General features: G+C 52.4%; 2 protein-coding genes across 2 annotated transcripts; both read right to left on the reverse strand.

The window, feature by feature from the left end:
- Window positions 1–320: 320 nt before the first annotated feature.
- Window positions 321–6,992, reverse strand: EIF6 (eukaryotic translation initiation factor 6). The gene is made up of 6 exons (XM_038572102.1): window positions 6,593–6,992; window positions 6,368–6,453; window positions 3,920–4,095; window positions 3,193–3,369; window positions 2,587–2,768; window positions 321–602 (listed from the first exon to the last, which is right to left on the reverse strand). The coding sequence occupies exons 1-6, from the start codon at window positions 6,697–6,699 to the stop codon at window positions 593–595; spliced, it is 738 nt and encodes a 245-aa protein (XP_038428030.1). The 5' UTR covers window positions 6,700–6,992; the 3' UTR covers window positions 321–592.
- FAM83C (family with sequence similarity 83 member C) lies at window positions 6,368–15,187 on the reverse strand. Its single transcript, XM_038572101.1, has 5 exons — window positions 14,412–15,187; window positions 11,844–12,011; window positions 11,507–11,631; window positions 7,192–10,982; window positions 6,368–6,453 (listed from the first exon to the last, which is right to left on the reverse strand). The coding sequence occupies exons 1-4, from the start codon at window positions 14,922–14,924 to the stop codon at window positions 9,392–9,394; spliced, it is 2,397 nt and encodes a 798-aa protein (XP_038428029.1). The 5' UTR covers window positions 14,925–15,187; the 3' UTR covers window positions 6,368–6,453; window positions 7,192–9,391.
- Window positions 15,188–15,531: the final 344 nt, after the last annotated feature.

Below are 15,531 nucleotides of genomic sequence, written 5' to 3' on the forward strand. Positions count from 1 at the left end.
CCGGCAACCTCTCTCCATCTCGGCCCAAGAAGACAAGACTGCCGTGTAGCCCGGTGCCCCAGACTCCCTACAGTTCCTCATCCCGCCCAGAGGAGAGCTGGAACAGATCCCCATCCCTTGAAGCCCAGAAGTATGAGGCTGAAGTTCTGTGGAAAATGAGAGAACTCCAGTGGAGAGTGCTTCTTCTTGCCCTGGGAGGGAGCCACCCATCCTGATCGTGGGGAAAGGAGGGTGGGCGACTGCAACTGAAGGGTGTGTGTGCATCCTACCTACTTTCCCCCAGAACAATGCTACAGAAGGAGGGTTGACCAAACAACACATTCAAGAATAGCCAGAGGCAGCTGCCCTTTAATGGGGGTAGTGCAGGAAACAGAGCAGTCAGGAGCCTTTAAGGCCTGACAGCACAATATGGCAGATTTTTACAGTAACTGTAGGTTCAGGAGATGGGCACAGGTGAAGAGCTGGGCATCCAGCCACTCAGTCACAGTGAGCTCTCTGCCAACTCCCTGTCAGCATCCAAAACAGATTGGGTGGGGCACAGAGGGATTCCAAGTCCAGCGCCACGAGCCCACAGAACAGCATGGAAGGTGACTCAGGTGAGGCTAGAGAGAAGAAGGAACATTGTCAGTAGGTGCTTCTCAGAGCACACCTCACCCTTTATTCTTAAGATGCTTGCCTCCACCCTTACCCCTTTGTTCCAGCTCAGCCCCAAAGAGCCACACTCAGAGCCCCAGATTACGCTGCTTCCTTGAGTTACAATCCAGTGTAGAGCTCTCAGTACTTAAAAACTAAAAGTAACTCCTTCCCCACTCAATTCAGTAATTTAATCAAACTTACTGATCATAAACCAGAACCTCAGGTCAAGTCCAACAAACATCAGAGGAGGCAGTAAGGGGATTCAAAAGAGAAGGGACATGCCCAGACCACAAATCCCCCAGTGGCAGGAATGGGACCAGGACATTCTTCCTGGAGGCAGTAATTATGTGTACAATTATAAAAGAGTATGTATTTCTAATCACCTATCCGACCCAGTCATTGTGAGCTCTCAAATCAATGGGTTCAAAACCAAAGGAGGCCAGTGAGTTTTGGCTCTTCTTTTCCAGTACGCAGTTCTTTACCTTATCTAACTGCATGAGCTAGGACACCAGAATGCTGACCTGTGCTGGGGACTGTGGGCAGTTCTGCCTGACTTTAAGAGCAGTTTCTGAAGCTTCACCATTAAATATGACATTTGCTATAGTTTTTTAGGAGGTACCAAATATGTTGCAGAAATTTTTCTGTTCTTAGCCTGCTAAGAGGTTTTTTGTTTGTTATTTAATTAAATGACTGTGTACAAACTGTCATTGCAAGCTATATTCCACAAGGACAGGGAGGGTATATTTTACTTATCATAACATCGTGCCTGGTACAGATGTTCAAAACAAAGTTACTGAACAAATGAAAAAACTACTGGTACCGCTTTCCTATTCAGACCCTTTCAACTGCTCTCCCAATTCTGATTCCCCATCAGAATCACCCAGAGAAACTTATTAAAATAAACCACACATGGCTGGGTCTCACTCCAGACCTAGGCAATCACTAAGTGAGGAGAGATGCCAGGAATCTACGTTAACAAGTATTGCAACATAGTCTAAAGGTCAAAATCACAGCCCTACAGTCAAAACTTCTTGATGCGGGCATTCAGGGTCTTTGCCACTACAACAGTACAACCTTTCCCCTTCAAACTCCCTAGACTTTCCCATCTCAGGGTCTGTCTGAAGGGCCTCCCCACTGCATCTCTGCGTATTCAAATACAGGCCAAGACTGTATTCCCCCAAGGCCCAGACTAAATGATCTGTCCTCCACAAAACCTTCCAGGATACCAGAGTGTCTCAATGGAGCTTCCTGAGCCACTTAGGGAACAGGGCTCAGTGCACATTAGGTAAATAAATGAATGAAGAACAGTAATTTTGCCTGTGGGTAAGTACAGGGTCTGTTACTGGGTACTTGCTCTACTATGGGGTTTCTATCCTCATAAAGACTCCCTTGATCCTCGGGTGTGGCATGCCTTGACAAGAATAGAATCTTCAATGGGAAGGGTGAATATCCACATCTGCTGCTCCTCTAAAGGAGAAAGAGATTCCAGAGCCTCACACCTGACTCTCCAGGGTTAGGGCTGAAGAACCCACTTTTCCTTAACCCACAAAAATCCAGATGATTGTGATTTTGATGCAATCCCCACCCCCAACAAGTCCCTCAGGGACCCCTCCTTTCCTCTGTAAACAGCCCCTTTCTGTCACAGGCTCTGGGCTGCCGGCTGGGGACAAGACACACAAGCAGACACAAACTACAAAACAATGTGGTGAGAAAATAAGATGGCCCAAAGGGAAGCTCTGCCCAGAGAGGGGACATTAAGCTGAATCTTCAAAGCTGAGGATGACCAGATTTTCTGGCGGTGCTTGCTGACCGTACCCGGTGACTGCTCAGTAGTGTGCGGGTGGGCCCTCCCATAGGAGGAAAACCTACCAGTATGAATGCACTGTGGCTCCCATTCCGGGTGGCATCTCCTTCCCCTACCCTCAAAAGGCAGAAGAGAGGCCCACACACCTGTCAATGAGGGAATCCCGCATGCTGGTAGCGATGGTGCTTGGCTGGGCTTCGTTCAGCTTGAAGACACTCTCCACCACTGACAGCTCTGTGCTGGTTGTGTCCAGGCCACAGAAGGCACACCAGTCATTCACCACCATCCCAGCGGCAATCACCTCGCTGCCTCGGTTCACAGTGCCTGCCTGCCAAGGGATGGCTCGGTGTGGATCATGGCACCAAAAACCAATGTCTTGCCACTCTCTCATGAGGACTCTCCCCCAAAACCTGCTCCCTGACCTGCAGCCCCAACTGCAAATTGTGACAGGTAATAACTCCGATCCTTGGGGATCCCTGGGTGGCGCAGCGGTTTGGCGCCTGCCTTTGGCCCAGGGCACGATCCTGGAGACCCGGGATCGAATCCCACATCGGGCTCCCGGTGCATGGAGCCTGCTTCTCCCTCTGCCTGTGTCTCTGCCTCTCTCTCTCTCTCTGTGACTATCATAAATAAATAAAAATTAAAAAAAATAAAGTTCTTTACTTTAAAAAAAAAAAAAAACTCAGATCCTTAACACTTGGGCAAAGGAGCTATCTCAACAGGAGACAGAGGTCAGAGAAAGGAATGCTTACCACAAGAGGAACCTGAAGAAGAGAGGACAGCTCGTCTTGGTCTTCAATTGAAGTCTTGGGATGTACCAGCCCTCCCTGATTGCTGAACACAGAGTAGCTGCCTACTAGCACCTGGTCAGCCACGGTCTGTCTAAAGACTTCCACCTTGAGCACATCAGCCAGGATTTCTTCTGTTTCCTGTTAGCCAAAGGCACGGTACTCAGGACCCGGAACTTGCAGGTCAAGGAACCAGGGCCCTCCATGCTCAGAAGCACCCATGGCCTGACTTCCTAAGCCCCTCACTCCTCTGCTAGGTAGCTGCATATGGAAGCTTCTCACAGAAAAAGGAGGGAATATAGCTTGGAGCAGAGTAGAGACCAGCTACAGAGCCCCCTAATATCTGTGCATGCCCTGAGTACACAGGGGCTGGTCTCTACATCACTCTCTTCCCTTCAACCCACACTCAAGAGTTCAACTGTCAATTATCTCTCTGGCATTGGCTGCAGGATAGGATGGGTCCATCTTCCTGATTCTGAAGGATTAATACCCTCCTCAGCTTCTTTCTGGCACTGACCACACCATGGAAGGCCTCTATCATCACTATCCAGTGAGTGCCTGAAATGCGAGAGCCCAAGTATAAAGACAAACCACAAAAGACACCCCTAAGTCCTGCCTCATAGGCAAGAACAGTGACTAACCATTGACTAGGCTGGACCTCTGAATCCTGGGCCAAATCGGGCTACCTTACCCTGTCCAGGTCTGGGTGGACCAAGGCCACATAGTCGTTGCACGTGGTAACATTGCCTAGGGCTGAGAGCCGCTCCTCCACCCGCCGAATCTGCACTGAGTCTGGGAGACAGTTGCGAATGTGCTGCAGTTCCTGGTCGGTGGTATTGTTGGGCACCAGAAGGCCATGTCTATTCCCTACAGAGATCCAAATTAGGGGTGGGGCAAGGATGGACCACAAATACACATGATGCCTGCTGAACTCTGGGGGCTGAAGATACAATCCAGCCCAGTTAGCTTTCCCAGGAGCTTTAGGCCCAGATCCCGGCCCACCAACCTATTGATCCATGCAACACCCAGGGGGACCAGGAGTTTCACTGGGCAGGCCAGAGAGAGCCCAAGAATCTATCCCACCATACCCCACCCACTTTGCCATCATCAACCAGGGGGAACGAGGACCAGCAAGAAAAATTCTTGGCATTGGTTGTATACTTTGCTACTTAAAAACTGAGGGACACCTGGGTGGCTCAGTGGTTGAGCGTCTGCCTTTAGCTCAGAGTGTGATCCCAGGGTCCCAGGATCGAGTCTGTATCAGGCTTCCCGGAGGGAGCCTGCTTCTCCTTCTCCATCTGCCTATGTCCTGCCTCTCTCTCTGTATCTCTCATGAACAAATAAATAAAATCTTAAAAAAAAAAAAAAAAAATTCAAGTAACACTACATACCTCCCAGAATGGCTAAAATTTTAAAAAGAATGCCAATACTGAGTGTTGGTAAAACTATACAAACAACCAACAGGAGTATAAATTGGTCGACCACTTCAGATAATTATCTAATATCACCTACCATACAGAATATTCACATACCCTGTGACCAAACCATTCCTCTCCTAGGTATTATATATCCAATGGAAACATGTCCATGTGTCACTGAAAGATTTGGCAACACTATTCAGGATAGAACTGAAAACTACCCAAATGCCAACTGTCAACACAATGGATGAATAACTGTGGTATACTTCTACAAAGTGCAATAAGAATGAACAAACTGGGCAGCCCAGGTGGCTCAGCGATTTAGCGCTGCCTTCGGCCCAGGGCCTGATCCTGGAGACCCGGGATCGAGTCCCGTGTCGGGCTCACTGCATGGAGCCTGCTTCTTCCTCTGCCTTTGTCTCTGCCTCTCTCTCTCAGGAATTTATTAAAAAAAAAAAGAAGAAAGAAGAAAGAAAAGAAGAAGAAGAAGAAAGAAGAAGAAGAAGAAGAAGAAGAAGAAGAAGAAGAAGAAGAAGAAGAAGAAGAAGAAGAAGAAGAAGAAGAAGAAGAAGAAGAAGAAGAAAGAAGAAGAAAGAAGAAGAAGAAGAAGAAGAAGGAGGAGGAGGAGGAGGAGGAGGAGGAGGAACAACAAACTACAGGGGTGCCTGGGTGGCTCAGGAAGTTAGGCAAATGCCTTAGGCTTGGGTCATGATCTCAGAATCCTGGGATGGAGCCCCACATTGGGCTCCTGGCTCAGCAAGGAGTCTGCTTCTCCTTCTGACCCTCCGCACTCCTGTGCTCTTTCACTCAAATAAAATCTTAAAAAAAAAAAAAAGAACTACAGTTATATTGTGACAATAACTAAACCTCTGCCTACCTCTGCAAGAACATAACTCTGAACTTTTGAACTCTCAGTTACACACATCATTTAAAAAAAAACAAAACAAAAAAAAAAAAAAACAAAAAAAACCCACCAAGCAGAAAGTCCAAAGGTCATGATAAGGGACCAGAGTGTTACTCAGAGGCAAAGGTCATCAGGCTTTGATAAAAAATAAAAACAAACTTATATGACCCCGCAATGAGCAGAACTAGCCAGAAGGAGTGACAGGTGACAATAAGGAAATAAGGAGAGACAGTGAGACTGATCCAGCTCAAAGAAAGGACCAAAGGCCAGAGTCAACAGTGATGAGACTGTGGGGAATAGGATAGGGATGCCACTCAGAGAAACGGTAATGAGAATTTAAGATTTAAATGGATAGCTGAAATTCTAGGATGACCCAGAATTTTAGCTTGTCATTTTGTAGTTGCAGAACTGGATCCTCAGAAAGAGGAAGCAACTTGCCCAGAGTCAATGGCAAGGGAGAAATGACATTTCAGTGTTCCCTCAAACTAGGTGTGGAACCTGGTGAGTCACTTGGGTTCTTTGAATCTTAGCTTCATCATTAATCAGATTAGGCAATAATGCCTACCTGCCAGGGTCTTCGTGAAGAAGGAGAGAAATCAAGTGTAAGAGTGAAAACACTTAATGTTATTCTATGATCCAGAAGCCATCTCCAGTGATGGTCCCTCATCTGCTAACACTTAAACTGCGTCTGGCCCAGGTCTGGGGGATTCTCTAGTCACTATCTGGAGATAGTGAATGAAAACCTGGAAATCAAAGGGTCACTCGGGGTCCCCTCCGAGGCTACAATAAAGACTCTCGTAGGCTCCAGTCGGCTTACCCACACACATGCGCCCGATGATGCGGCAGCCGGCAATGGACGCGTGCACCACGGGGATGGTATCGGCGAGCTCACCCTCGAACACACTGTGGGGACATGGACTCAGCGGTCACGGGGCTGGGGGGCGTGAGCCCGCACTCTGCCAGAGCCCCCGACTCCCAGCAACCTCCCTCCCATCCAGCCACCCCGCTGGCCCGCGCGCGGGTCCCGGCGCTCCCGTCGCACCTGTAGAAGTTCTCTGACCCTCCGATGGCCACTAGGCAGTAGGTGTTGGTGAGTTTGGCAAAGCAGCCGATCTCACAGTTGTTCTCGAAAGACGCTCGGACCGCCATGAGGCCTAAGGGGCTGCGGATCCTCTCCCGGCCCCGGATCCGGGTTCCCCGGCCTCGGCCCCTTCGGCCCCGCTGCGACCACGCCCCTCTGGGCCCCTCAAACCTCGGGTCCCGCCCACTGGGCCCTTCTGGGCTCTGTAGCCCCGAATCCTCCGGCCCCTACCACTCGCGACGCGGGGAGCCGGGACCCGTCCCTTCCGGCGTCCCTCCACACCAGCTCGCCAGCCGACGCAGCCCCCGCACGCGGCTACAGCTTCGGCTCGGTCCTGAGCAGGTTTCCGTTTCCGCCTCCGCCCAGGGAGACTTCCGGGAGAGCTCGGCGCCCCGGCCACGCAGGCGGCCACCGTAGCCCCACCCCCTAGGAGGACTCGAAGGTCTCGAGCGGTCGGGTCGGGACCCCACCTCGGCCCCGCCCCAAGCACGCTCTTCATTCATCCATCCCGCGGTTCATTCGTTCATTCATTCGGGAGCTTTTTCGGAGATACAACTGACCGAGACCTGTGGCTGGTTGGATGCGAGGCGTAAGAGAGGAGGAGCCAGGGATGCCCGGCAGATACCTGACGAGTGGATGATGGAGGTATCTGTTGAAGTAAAGGCTAAGAGGAAGGGCAGGGGTGAGGAAGGTGACGTGCCTAGTGTGAGGTGCGAGACAGACGTCGAGGCCAGATCTAGAGCCCAGGGGACAGTAAAGGGCTGATATTTGGGGCCGAAGCCTGGGGTGGACGAGGTCACCCGTGGAGGTGTCTAGTGGGGAGAAATGAGACCAAGACAAAGGCTGGAGAGGAGGCGTGGCCAGTGAAGTAGAAGAAACCAGGCTGAAGAAGGTATTGAAGAGAGGGGAGGACGGATGAAACCGGGTCTTAGGGAGAGGCCAGATGGACAATGGTGTGTTGCCCCTTGCATGTGCTTGATCACATGCACCACTTTCTGCCCCCAAGATAAATGGTGGCAGTCAAGGGACCTGCTCTCATCGATGAGATGAACTTGATCTACATTTTGTATCCACAAAATGCCCCTGGGCCTCTTAGAAAGTCACAATGGGGCAGCCCCTGTGGCTTAGCGGTTTAGCGCCGCCTTCAGCCCGGGGTGTGATCCCGGAGACCCCGGATGGATCGAGTCCCTGCATGGAGCCTGCTTCTCCCTCTGCCTGTGTCTCTGCCTTTCTCTGTGTGTGTGTCTCTCATTAATAAATAAGTTTTTAAAAAACTTTTTAAAAAAGTTACAATGAAGATAGAGGGGTCCTGGAGCCCTTGTCCTCCCCCTAGCCCTTCAGCAGCCATCCACTCTCCCTCAGGGAGCCCTCCATAATTGGACCAAATGGTGCCTTTTCTCCGCCCTCAACATGCAGCTTCAAAACTCCACCTTTTTCAGCACACACCAGGCTGCTGCTAGGTCACAGCATGTCTGCTTTTATTGATTTGTACCGTGTAGATTGTCCCAGGCAGGTGATGAGCTCAGGAAAAGAACATACAACCTGTCAGAGCCTGTGCTTCTAGGGACACTCAGCAAAATGATGATGAGTGTGTGTGCGTGTGCACGCATGCATGTGCACGTGTCAGAGTCTGAGTATCCATGCCCTCTACATCATCCCCAGTTCATCTCAGATCCCCTCCTCCAGTCCTCTCCCTGGCCTCTCTTCATCTGCTTCCATATGCCAGGAATTCCTCTTCTTCATCTGTCCAATCCTCCCCATACTTCAAGGCCTGCCTCAAAAGCTGCTCACCACTTTGAAACTGCTCACCACTCCACCACCACCACCACTCTCTGCCCTTCTCTACCACCCTGTCACTGATTAGCCTCTGTTGAGATACAGTTCTATCTTGACTTGGTTTATGCTTTTAATCCGTGTCTCCCAGGGACTGCGCCTGATTCACTTATCAGTCCTGTGGTGTGCTCAGTACAGGGCCAGGTACACAGCTAAGATCAAAGAAGACACTGGTTGGTGTGTGCATGCCTCTGTGTTTATGTGTGTGGTTATATACATATTTATTGTTTGTGGATCCTGAGGGTTCTTCAGTGTGCACTGAATGCATATATGTTGTGTAGCCATTCATTTAGTCATATAACATTTATTGAGTATAACTAGAATTCTGAGTGTTATCACATGGACCTTTGTGTACTTAGTGTGTGTCTGTGAGTGTGAACCCTGTCAGTGTATTGTGTAGGCATTTGGGGCATCTCTGTGGTGTATTTTGTGTACATGGGGACATGTGAACTGTTGACAATGGTGTGCAAAAACACAATCTTAAGAGTCAAAGACATGGGTTTGGGCCCTGGCTCTGCCATTGACTTGGATTTGATCCCAAGCAAGTCATCAAACTCTCTGGGCCTCAGCTTCCACATTTATAAAATAGAAAATATAATACCTGTGACCTTAGAAATGTCTACCTAATAGAGGTCTATCTTGTAAGAGGTTGTGAGGACGAAGAATGAGAATTAGCCAGTGTGAAGTGCCCAGCAGTGGCAAATGGTAAATATTGTGGGTTCCATCTGTGTGTGTGTGTGTGTGTGTGTGTGTGTGTGCAGGTGTGTTCATAAGCAAGACTCCTGAGCCCCATGAATGTCTAATATGGGCTTCTAGACACTAAATGCTCCCCATGCAGCCCCTGTTTGAACACCCTAGAGTCTGGAACCTCAGTAAACCTAAAGTCCAAGTAGATGGAAGAAGGATATGTCCCTGCTGGGAGCAGGACTAGGACTCAAAGCGGCTTCGGAGCAGCTTGAACTTGGATTTGTTGTACTTAGTGATGAGGTCCAGTTTGCTGTGGCCCAGGGTCAGCCGCTTCTCATCCCCAAATGGGCCATTGTTACTGCCATTGTGATGTCCACCTGTGGGGCCCTCAGGGAGGCCAGGCTCAGGTCTTTGCCTAGTGCCCTGCAACTGATGATACTTGGTGATGAGGTCCAGCTTGCTGTGGCCCAAGGTCAGCCGCTTCTCATCCCCAAATGGGCCATTGTTACTGCCATTGTGATGTCCACCTGTGGGGCCCTCAGGGAGGCCAGGCTCAGGTCTTTGCCTAGTGCCCTGCAACTGATGATACTTGGTGATGAGGTCCAGCTTGCTGTGGCCCAAGGTCAGCCGCTTCTCATCCCCAGAGCCTACTCCAGCCTTTCGAGCAGGACTTGGTATGGGGAGACCACTGGGCCCAGGCCCCTCGCCTCGGAATGGGCCAAACTTTGTGATGAGGTCCAGCTGGCTGTGGCCCAGGGTCCGTCGTTGCTCATCTTGACCCTGCTTGCCAGCCCTAGCTGAGGAGTTGGCTCCAGGGGATGCTCTGGAGCCCCCAGCCTTGGGGTACTGTACCAGGAGGTCCATTTGGCCATGACTGTGCTTTGAGGACAGCCTCTTATCCTCTGGAGTTTGATTGCCAGGTCTGGGGGAACCTGACTCAGAGATACTCCCAGCACCCTGGGACTGGGGCAGGAGATCCAGCTGGTTGTGTCTCTGGTTTGGGGACAACCTCCTGTCCTCTGGGGCCTGCTCTCTAGGCCAGAGGGAGTCTGAGTTGGGGTTAACCCCAGAATCAGGGTCTCCAGCTTCTCTGGCTCTGGGGAAGGGGACAAGGAGATCCAATTGGCTATGGCTCTGACTCAAAGACACCTTCTTCTCCTGCACTGTCTCCAGGGTTGTGCTAGGTACCCAGCGATCTCGTTGGGGGTTAGACTCCTGGCTTCCCAGAAGCCCATTCTCTGGGACCCGGGACAGGGTGGCAACACCCTGGGGGAAGGGGAGGAGAGGGCGTTGGCGAGCAAGCAGAGGTGACCCCACTGCTAGGGTCAAGGGGCTGTGACCATTGTGGTTGAGGGCAGGAGAGGACTGTGACCATGGGGATGCCCCCAGCTTGCCTAGATTGGATCTGTAGGGCCCCAGTAGGGAGGCATGCTTCGGGTCTGACAGCTGGCGTTGCAGAGAGGTCTGGCCACTGGCCTCAAGGCGGGCAGGGTTCAGGGATGAGGACCCCCTACCCGTATCACTGAGGCCACTACCACCTGGTGGAGCGAGATAAGAAGAGTGGCCCATTAGAGGTGAGCGTTTGATGCTGCTGAGGCTGATGCTGGAGGGTGAGGATGAGGGGGGGCTTGGCACACCGGGCCCAAATCCCAAGGCCACTGGAGGAGGACACAGTACCCTAGGAGATACAAGATCCTCACCACCACAGAAGCCCTCCACAGGCCGAGACTCGGCATACAGACAGCGGAACTCCCGGTCAAAGTCTTCCACGATGCGGCCCCTTAGCTGCAGCACCATGCTAGTGTGGGCCTGGCTGCAAAGCCAGGTGAAGCTGGGGGCAGAGGGTCAGGGTCAGAAGGCAAAGTGCAGGACCCTGGGGCTATTCAGAGGTCACAACCACGGGAGCATACCAAGACAACTCCACCACCATGAGGACCCAAGTGAGGGGGGTGCGGGGTGGGGGGGGGGGGGCAGTGGAGAGCCCTGACTTCAGAGTCTGTGCTTGTCCAAGCTCAGCTCAGAGGACTTGGGTCCATGGTTTCCCATCTCAGGGCTTCAACTTGCTCATCTATAAAGTGGACCGGGGGCAAGATTCCCCAAAGTCCCTCAAGTTCTCAGGTGCCATAGGCATTTTCTATGCCAAAGGCATTAAAGCAATCCTTCCACAGAACTCCTCCAGGGCCCTGCCTGGGGCTGTCTTGTTTCCCACACTATCCCTTGAGCCCTGCACAGTGCCTGGCACGTGGCAGGTGCTCAGTCCCTGTTGGAAGGGATGGGTGGATGGAGGCAAGTTCAAGCTGCCAGATCCCAGGTGCCCTCACCAGCTGGTGGCAGCCCCTTGTCCCACATGCTCACCTGTAGTTGCCTGCCACCACCTGCTCGCAGTCGATGACAACAAACTTCTCCAGGGCTTGCCCTGTGAAGCGGCGGCCTGCCTTGCTGCAGTACGTGTCCCCACACGTGCTCCGCACACGCATATTCTGGGCCAAGGAGAAAGGGAAGTTGGGTGGTGACCTTGAGAGAATGGGGCTCAAGCCATGTCCAAATCCCATGCAGTCTCTAACTTTGTTAAACAGCTAAAGGAACTCAGCTGCCCACTCCCATCGACCCCCAATGCTTCCTGGGCACCTGACTCTTCTGCCCTCCCTGATCCCCGCCCCACTCCCTTGTTACTGCCCCGTCCCTCACTAACCGGCAGGTGTCCCCCATTGAGGTCCATCTTGTAGCACATCTCCAGGAAGTGCCTTAGGTGCTCCTGAGCCAGAAGCAGGTAGACGGGGACACCACGCCGGCTCGAGGCCTCCATGAGGTCACACAGAAGCTCCATGTCAGTGAATACATCCATCACCACAGCTATCACCTGGGGGACGTAGGGGAAACTCAGCCCTGCCCGGGACATTGCCCAGGGGTAGGAGCTGGGGTCCCAGGAAAAGAGACCTGGGCTTAAAATCAGAAGGCTGGAGCCTATGAGAACATCTGGACTGGAAGGGCTTTTAGCAATAACCTAGCTCAGGGGTTCTTAATTTAGACACAGGGAGATTCCACTGTCTTGAACACCCAGGATATGTTTGAAAGTTTCAGTGTGCATATTTTTGAGGACAGAGTGTTTATCTGTCACGAGCTTCTCAAAGATATCTGTGGATAGACTGAGGCCCAGGGTGGGAAGGGAGTCAGAGCAGAAGCCAGACCCCGATTCCCAGCGCAGGCCCTCATACTCTCCCACTAGTTCCAGTCCTACTCTGTCAGAGGTTCCTTCCTCAAGAATTGGAGCTACAAGCCAGTTATTGGGATCCTCAAACCCTCTGCTAGACCTGCCTCAGTTTCCCTGTGAAGCTGCAGAGGTCTGGTGTGGTATCTTATACCCACAGACTCCCTCACTTCCATCCACGACAGGTGGAACCCAGTTTTCTGCTCAGTTGTGGGGCTGGGGCTTGTGGTCTCCTCATATAATGGGCTGCCTCAGAGAAGCCCTGAAAAACTCCTCCCACTGTCAAGCCCCCAACTGCTCCTTCTTTCCCTTGCATATATGTGCTGTAAGAACCGCCTCTCCTGGGATCCCTGGGTGGCGCAGCGGTTTGGCGCCTGCCTTTGGCCCAGGGCGCGATCCTGGAGACCCGGGATCGAATCCCACGTCGGGCTCCCGGTGCATGGAGCCTGCTTCTCCCTCTGCCTGTGTCTCTGCCCCCCTCTCTCTCTCTCTCCGTGACTATCATAAATAAATTAAATTAAAAAAAAAAAAAAAAAAAAGAACCGCCTCTCCTTATCCAGGCTGAGAGGCAAGAGGTACAAGGCAAAGCACTCCAGTTCTGGAGCCAGACAGAATGGGGTTCGAATCTGCACTCTGCTACTTCCTAGTGATGTGGCCCAGGGTGAGTGGCTTTACCTCTGCAGGCCTCAATCTCTTCATCTGTTAAATGAGGACAATGATACCTATATGTCCTCATTCTGTGATTAGATGTGAAAATACTCAACACATGACAGGCACTCAATAAATGTTCCTTTCCTCCTGCCTGCTTAACAAACAAGGATATTGGCTCACAGGAAAAGGAAGTACTTCCCAAGGTCACTCTGAGAGTCAGTGGCAGCCCAGAGTGGAAGCATGGCTCCTGGCCCAGGGGGTGGTGGTGGGGTCTAGATGGGAATAAGGAGGCAAAGTGCAGGTATAGTATAGTGGAGGATGCCCTATTCCTTGGCACAGGCCTGGCCAGGAACAGGGGGAACAAGGTCAGGCAGGAAACATCAAAGGGGCAGGAGTGATGACAGCAGCCACCTCACTAATAACCGCATTCCCAGTGCCAATCAGGCCTGGCCCTCCCCTGCCTGGGGCACAGGCAGGTTTACCAGGGAGGCTCTGGAGGTACCCGTGAGATCGCAGCATGCTGGCTCCTGATCTCTGCAGCAGGCACCCTCTGGGTTGCTCTCCCAGACAAAGACACTGAGTCTAACTCACCTCAAATCCTTCCTGGGGTCATCTGATCCATACCCTGCCTCTTGAGTCAGAGATCAGGGTTCAGGAACAGAGCTGTGTTAGTCTGTGGCTGGAGACTTCCCAGGTACTGACCACCTGTACCAGCTCTCCTGCGTCTCTTTCTCCTGAGCCCCTACTCCCCATCCTTGAGCCCAGAAGCCTTCATTCCCCTTCCCTTTTGGTGCAAAACTAAAAGCCCAGCCCTCAAATGCCATGCTGAGCCCAGGCACCAGTGCCCTTTTCCTGCTTCAGGCCCAGCTGGAGATGCAGTAGGCAAGGGGTGAGGTGCGGCTGGGAACATGCACCAGGAGGCAGGGCCGAACATGCGCCCAGCCCTGAGTCAGGGCCCCTTTTCTCTCCCCCTGAGCTCTATTTCACCTACTGACTGGACATACCTGAGCAAGTTCTAGCCTCTCTCTGGCCTCAGTTTCCTCCCCTGCAAGTCAAGGAAGTGACTCAAATGTTCACCAAGGTTGGAGTTCTTAGTCTGGGATCATAAACCTTTTTGAGAATCTCATGAAGGCCATGGACCCTCTCCCAAGAAAGATACTGAAGATCCTTCCCTGCCATATGCACAATTTTGCATGCATTTCTGTGGTGTTTGTAGACTAATGTTCTTGAGTGTCAAGGGGTTACCAAGGTAAATAAAATACACACCTACCCTCCAGGGCAGAGGTTCTACTCCCAATGCTGCCGCTAAACTGCTGTATGGCCTTGGGTTGGTCCCCTTCCCTCCATGGGCTTCAGTTTCCACATCTGTGAAATGAATGCTTGAAGAGATAAAGTCCTTACCGTGCGGGCCTGGCTGAAGAGAAAACGCAGAAGGTCCTTGATGTTCTTGGCCTTGTCCCGCTGGAAGTGGACAACAGCCTGGGTGGGGCTGAAGCCCGTGGCCTGTGGAACCTCAGGCCAGCCCAAGTCCAGGTCCGGGGGCTCTATGTCGGAGGCCATGGGAAAGTAAGTGCCTGAAGTGACTTCAGAGAGCAGGCTGAGGCGGTCAGGCCCTGAGCCGTCCAATCCCTGGGCCTCATTGAGCTCAGGGCTCCCATGCACATGGCTGGTCATGTAGTCCACATCCAGAGCACTCAGGAAGGGCAGCTCCCGCTCCTCAGAGATGACCTGCAGGTAGGCAGCTTTGCCCCGCTCCAGGAGGGCATCAGCTGCCAGCCTAGCAGCCTCACTGTGCTGGAGTACCAATGGTGAGGCCTCCCGCCACCATGGCCTCTTTAGCTCCTCCACCCGGCCCCTCAGGGGTCCTGCCATGCCCTGGGCTCCCAAGTCCCCCGGCCCTAGGCTTCCAAACATGCCTGCCCACCTGGCTGTCCTCACCCTCCCGCAGGCTCCATGGCCTGCACCCTAGGGTTGGCTGTAGTAGGAGAGACACCAGTAGAACCACCGTCTGCCTGCCTACCGGCCCTGAATGTGCCAGGGCCCCCAACCTGTTGCCACCCTAAGTCAGAGCCATGCTCCGCCCCATTGCCCCTGGCCTCTAGAACTTGTCAGGTCAGCCTCACCTGTCTGCCTGCTGTTGAGACTCGCCCGCCCAGGGAAATGGTGGTGCTAGGCCCTTAGCACACACTCTTGCCCCCACCCCCCACCCTGCCCCACCCCAGTATCACCTGCCCCATCCCCACCAGGCTTGGAACAAGTTCCCTCCAAACCCTGACCTTCCAGAGCCCCCATGGAGGTTGGGTTATGGTCCAGAGGGACCCAGGCCTGCTCAGGGACACAAATGCACACACACACACACACACACACACACACACAAGTATGCACACACATACACACCAGAGTGGATAAATGACTCAAGACATGGGAGATAAAGATGTGAAAACACAAGCAGACAGGCTGACATACTGACAGTTGACACATAGACATAGAGCATAGGCTGACATATGCAGACCACACATTT

The sequence above is a fragment of the Canis lupus genome, chromosome 24 (assembly GCF_011100685.1).
Source record: "Canis lupus familiaris isolate Mischka breed German Shepherd chromosome 24, alternate assembly UU_Cfam_GSD_1.0, whole genome shotgun sequence".
Lineage (NCBI taxonomy): Eukaryota > Metazoa > Chordata > Mammalia > Carnivora > Canidae > Canis > Canis lupus.

What these genes read in the sequence shown, in the direction of transcription:
- EIF6 (XM_038572102.1), bottom strand. Translation starts at nt 6,699, where the DNA reads ATGGCGGTCCGAGCGTCTTTCGAGAACAACTGTGAGATCGGCTGCTTT. An exon ending in GGGTCAGAGAACTTCTACAG is followed by an intron (nt 6,454 to 6,592) that starts GTGCGACGGGAG and finishes ATGTCCCCACAG; the next exon opens with TGTGTTCGAGGGTGAGCTCG. An exon ending in CATCGGGCGCATGTGTGTGG is followed by an intron (nt 4,096 to 6,367) that starts GTAAGCCGACTG and finishes GGATCTCTGTAG; the next exon opens with GGAATAGACATGGCCTTCTG.
- FAM83C (XM_038572101.1), bottom strand. Translation starts at nt 14,924, where the DNA reads ATGTTTGGAAGCCTAGGGCCGGGGGACTTGGGAGCCCAGGGCATGGCA. An exon ending in TCTTCAGCCAGGCCCGCACG is followed by an intron (nt 12,012 to 14,411) that starts GTAAGGACTTTA and finishes TACGTCCCCCAG; the next exon opens with GTGATAGCTGTGGTGATGGA. An exon ending in GTGGTGGCAGGCAACTACAG is followed by an intron (nt 10,983 to 11,506) that starts GTGAGCATGTGG and finishes CTCTGCCCCCAG; the next exon opens with CTTCACCTGGCTTTGCAGCC.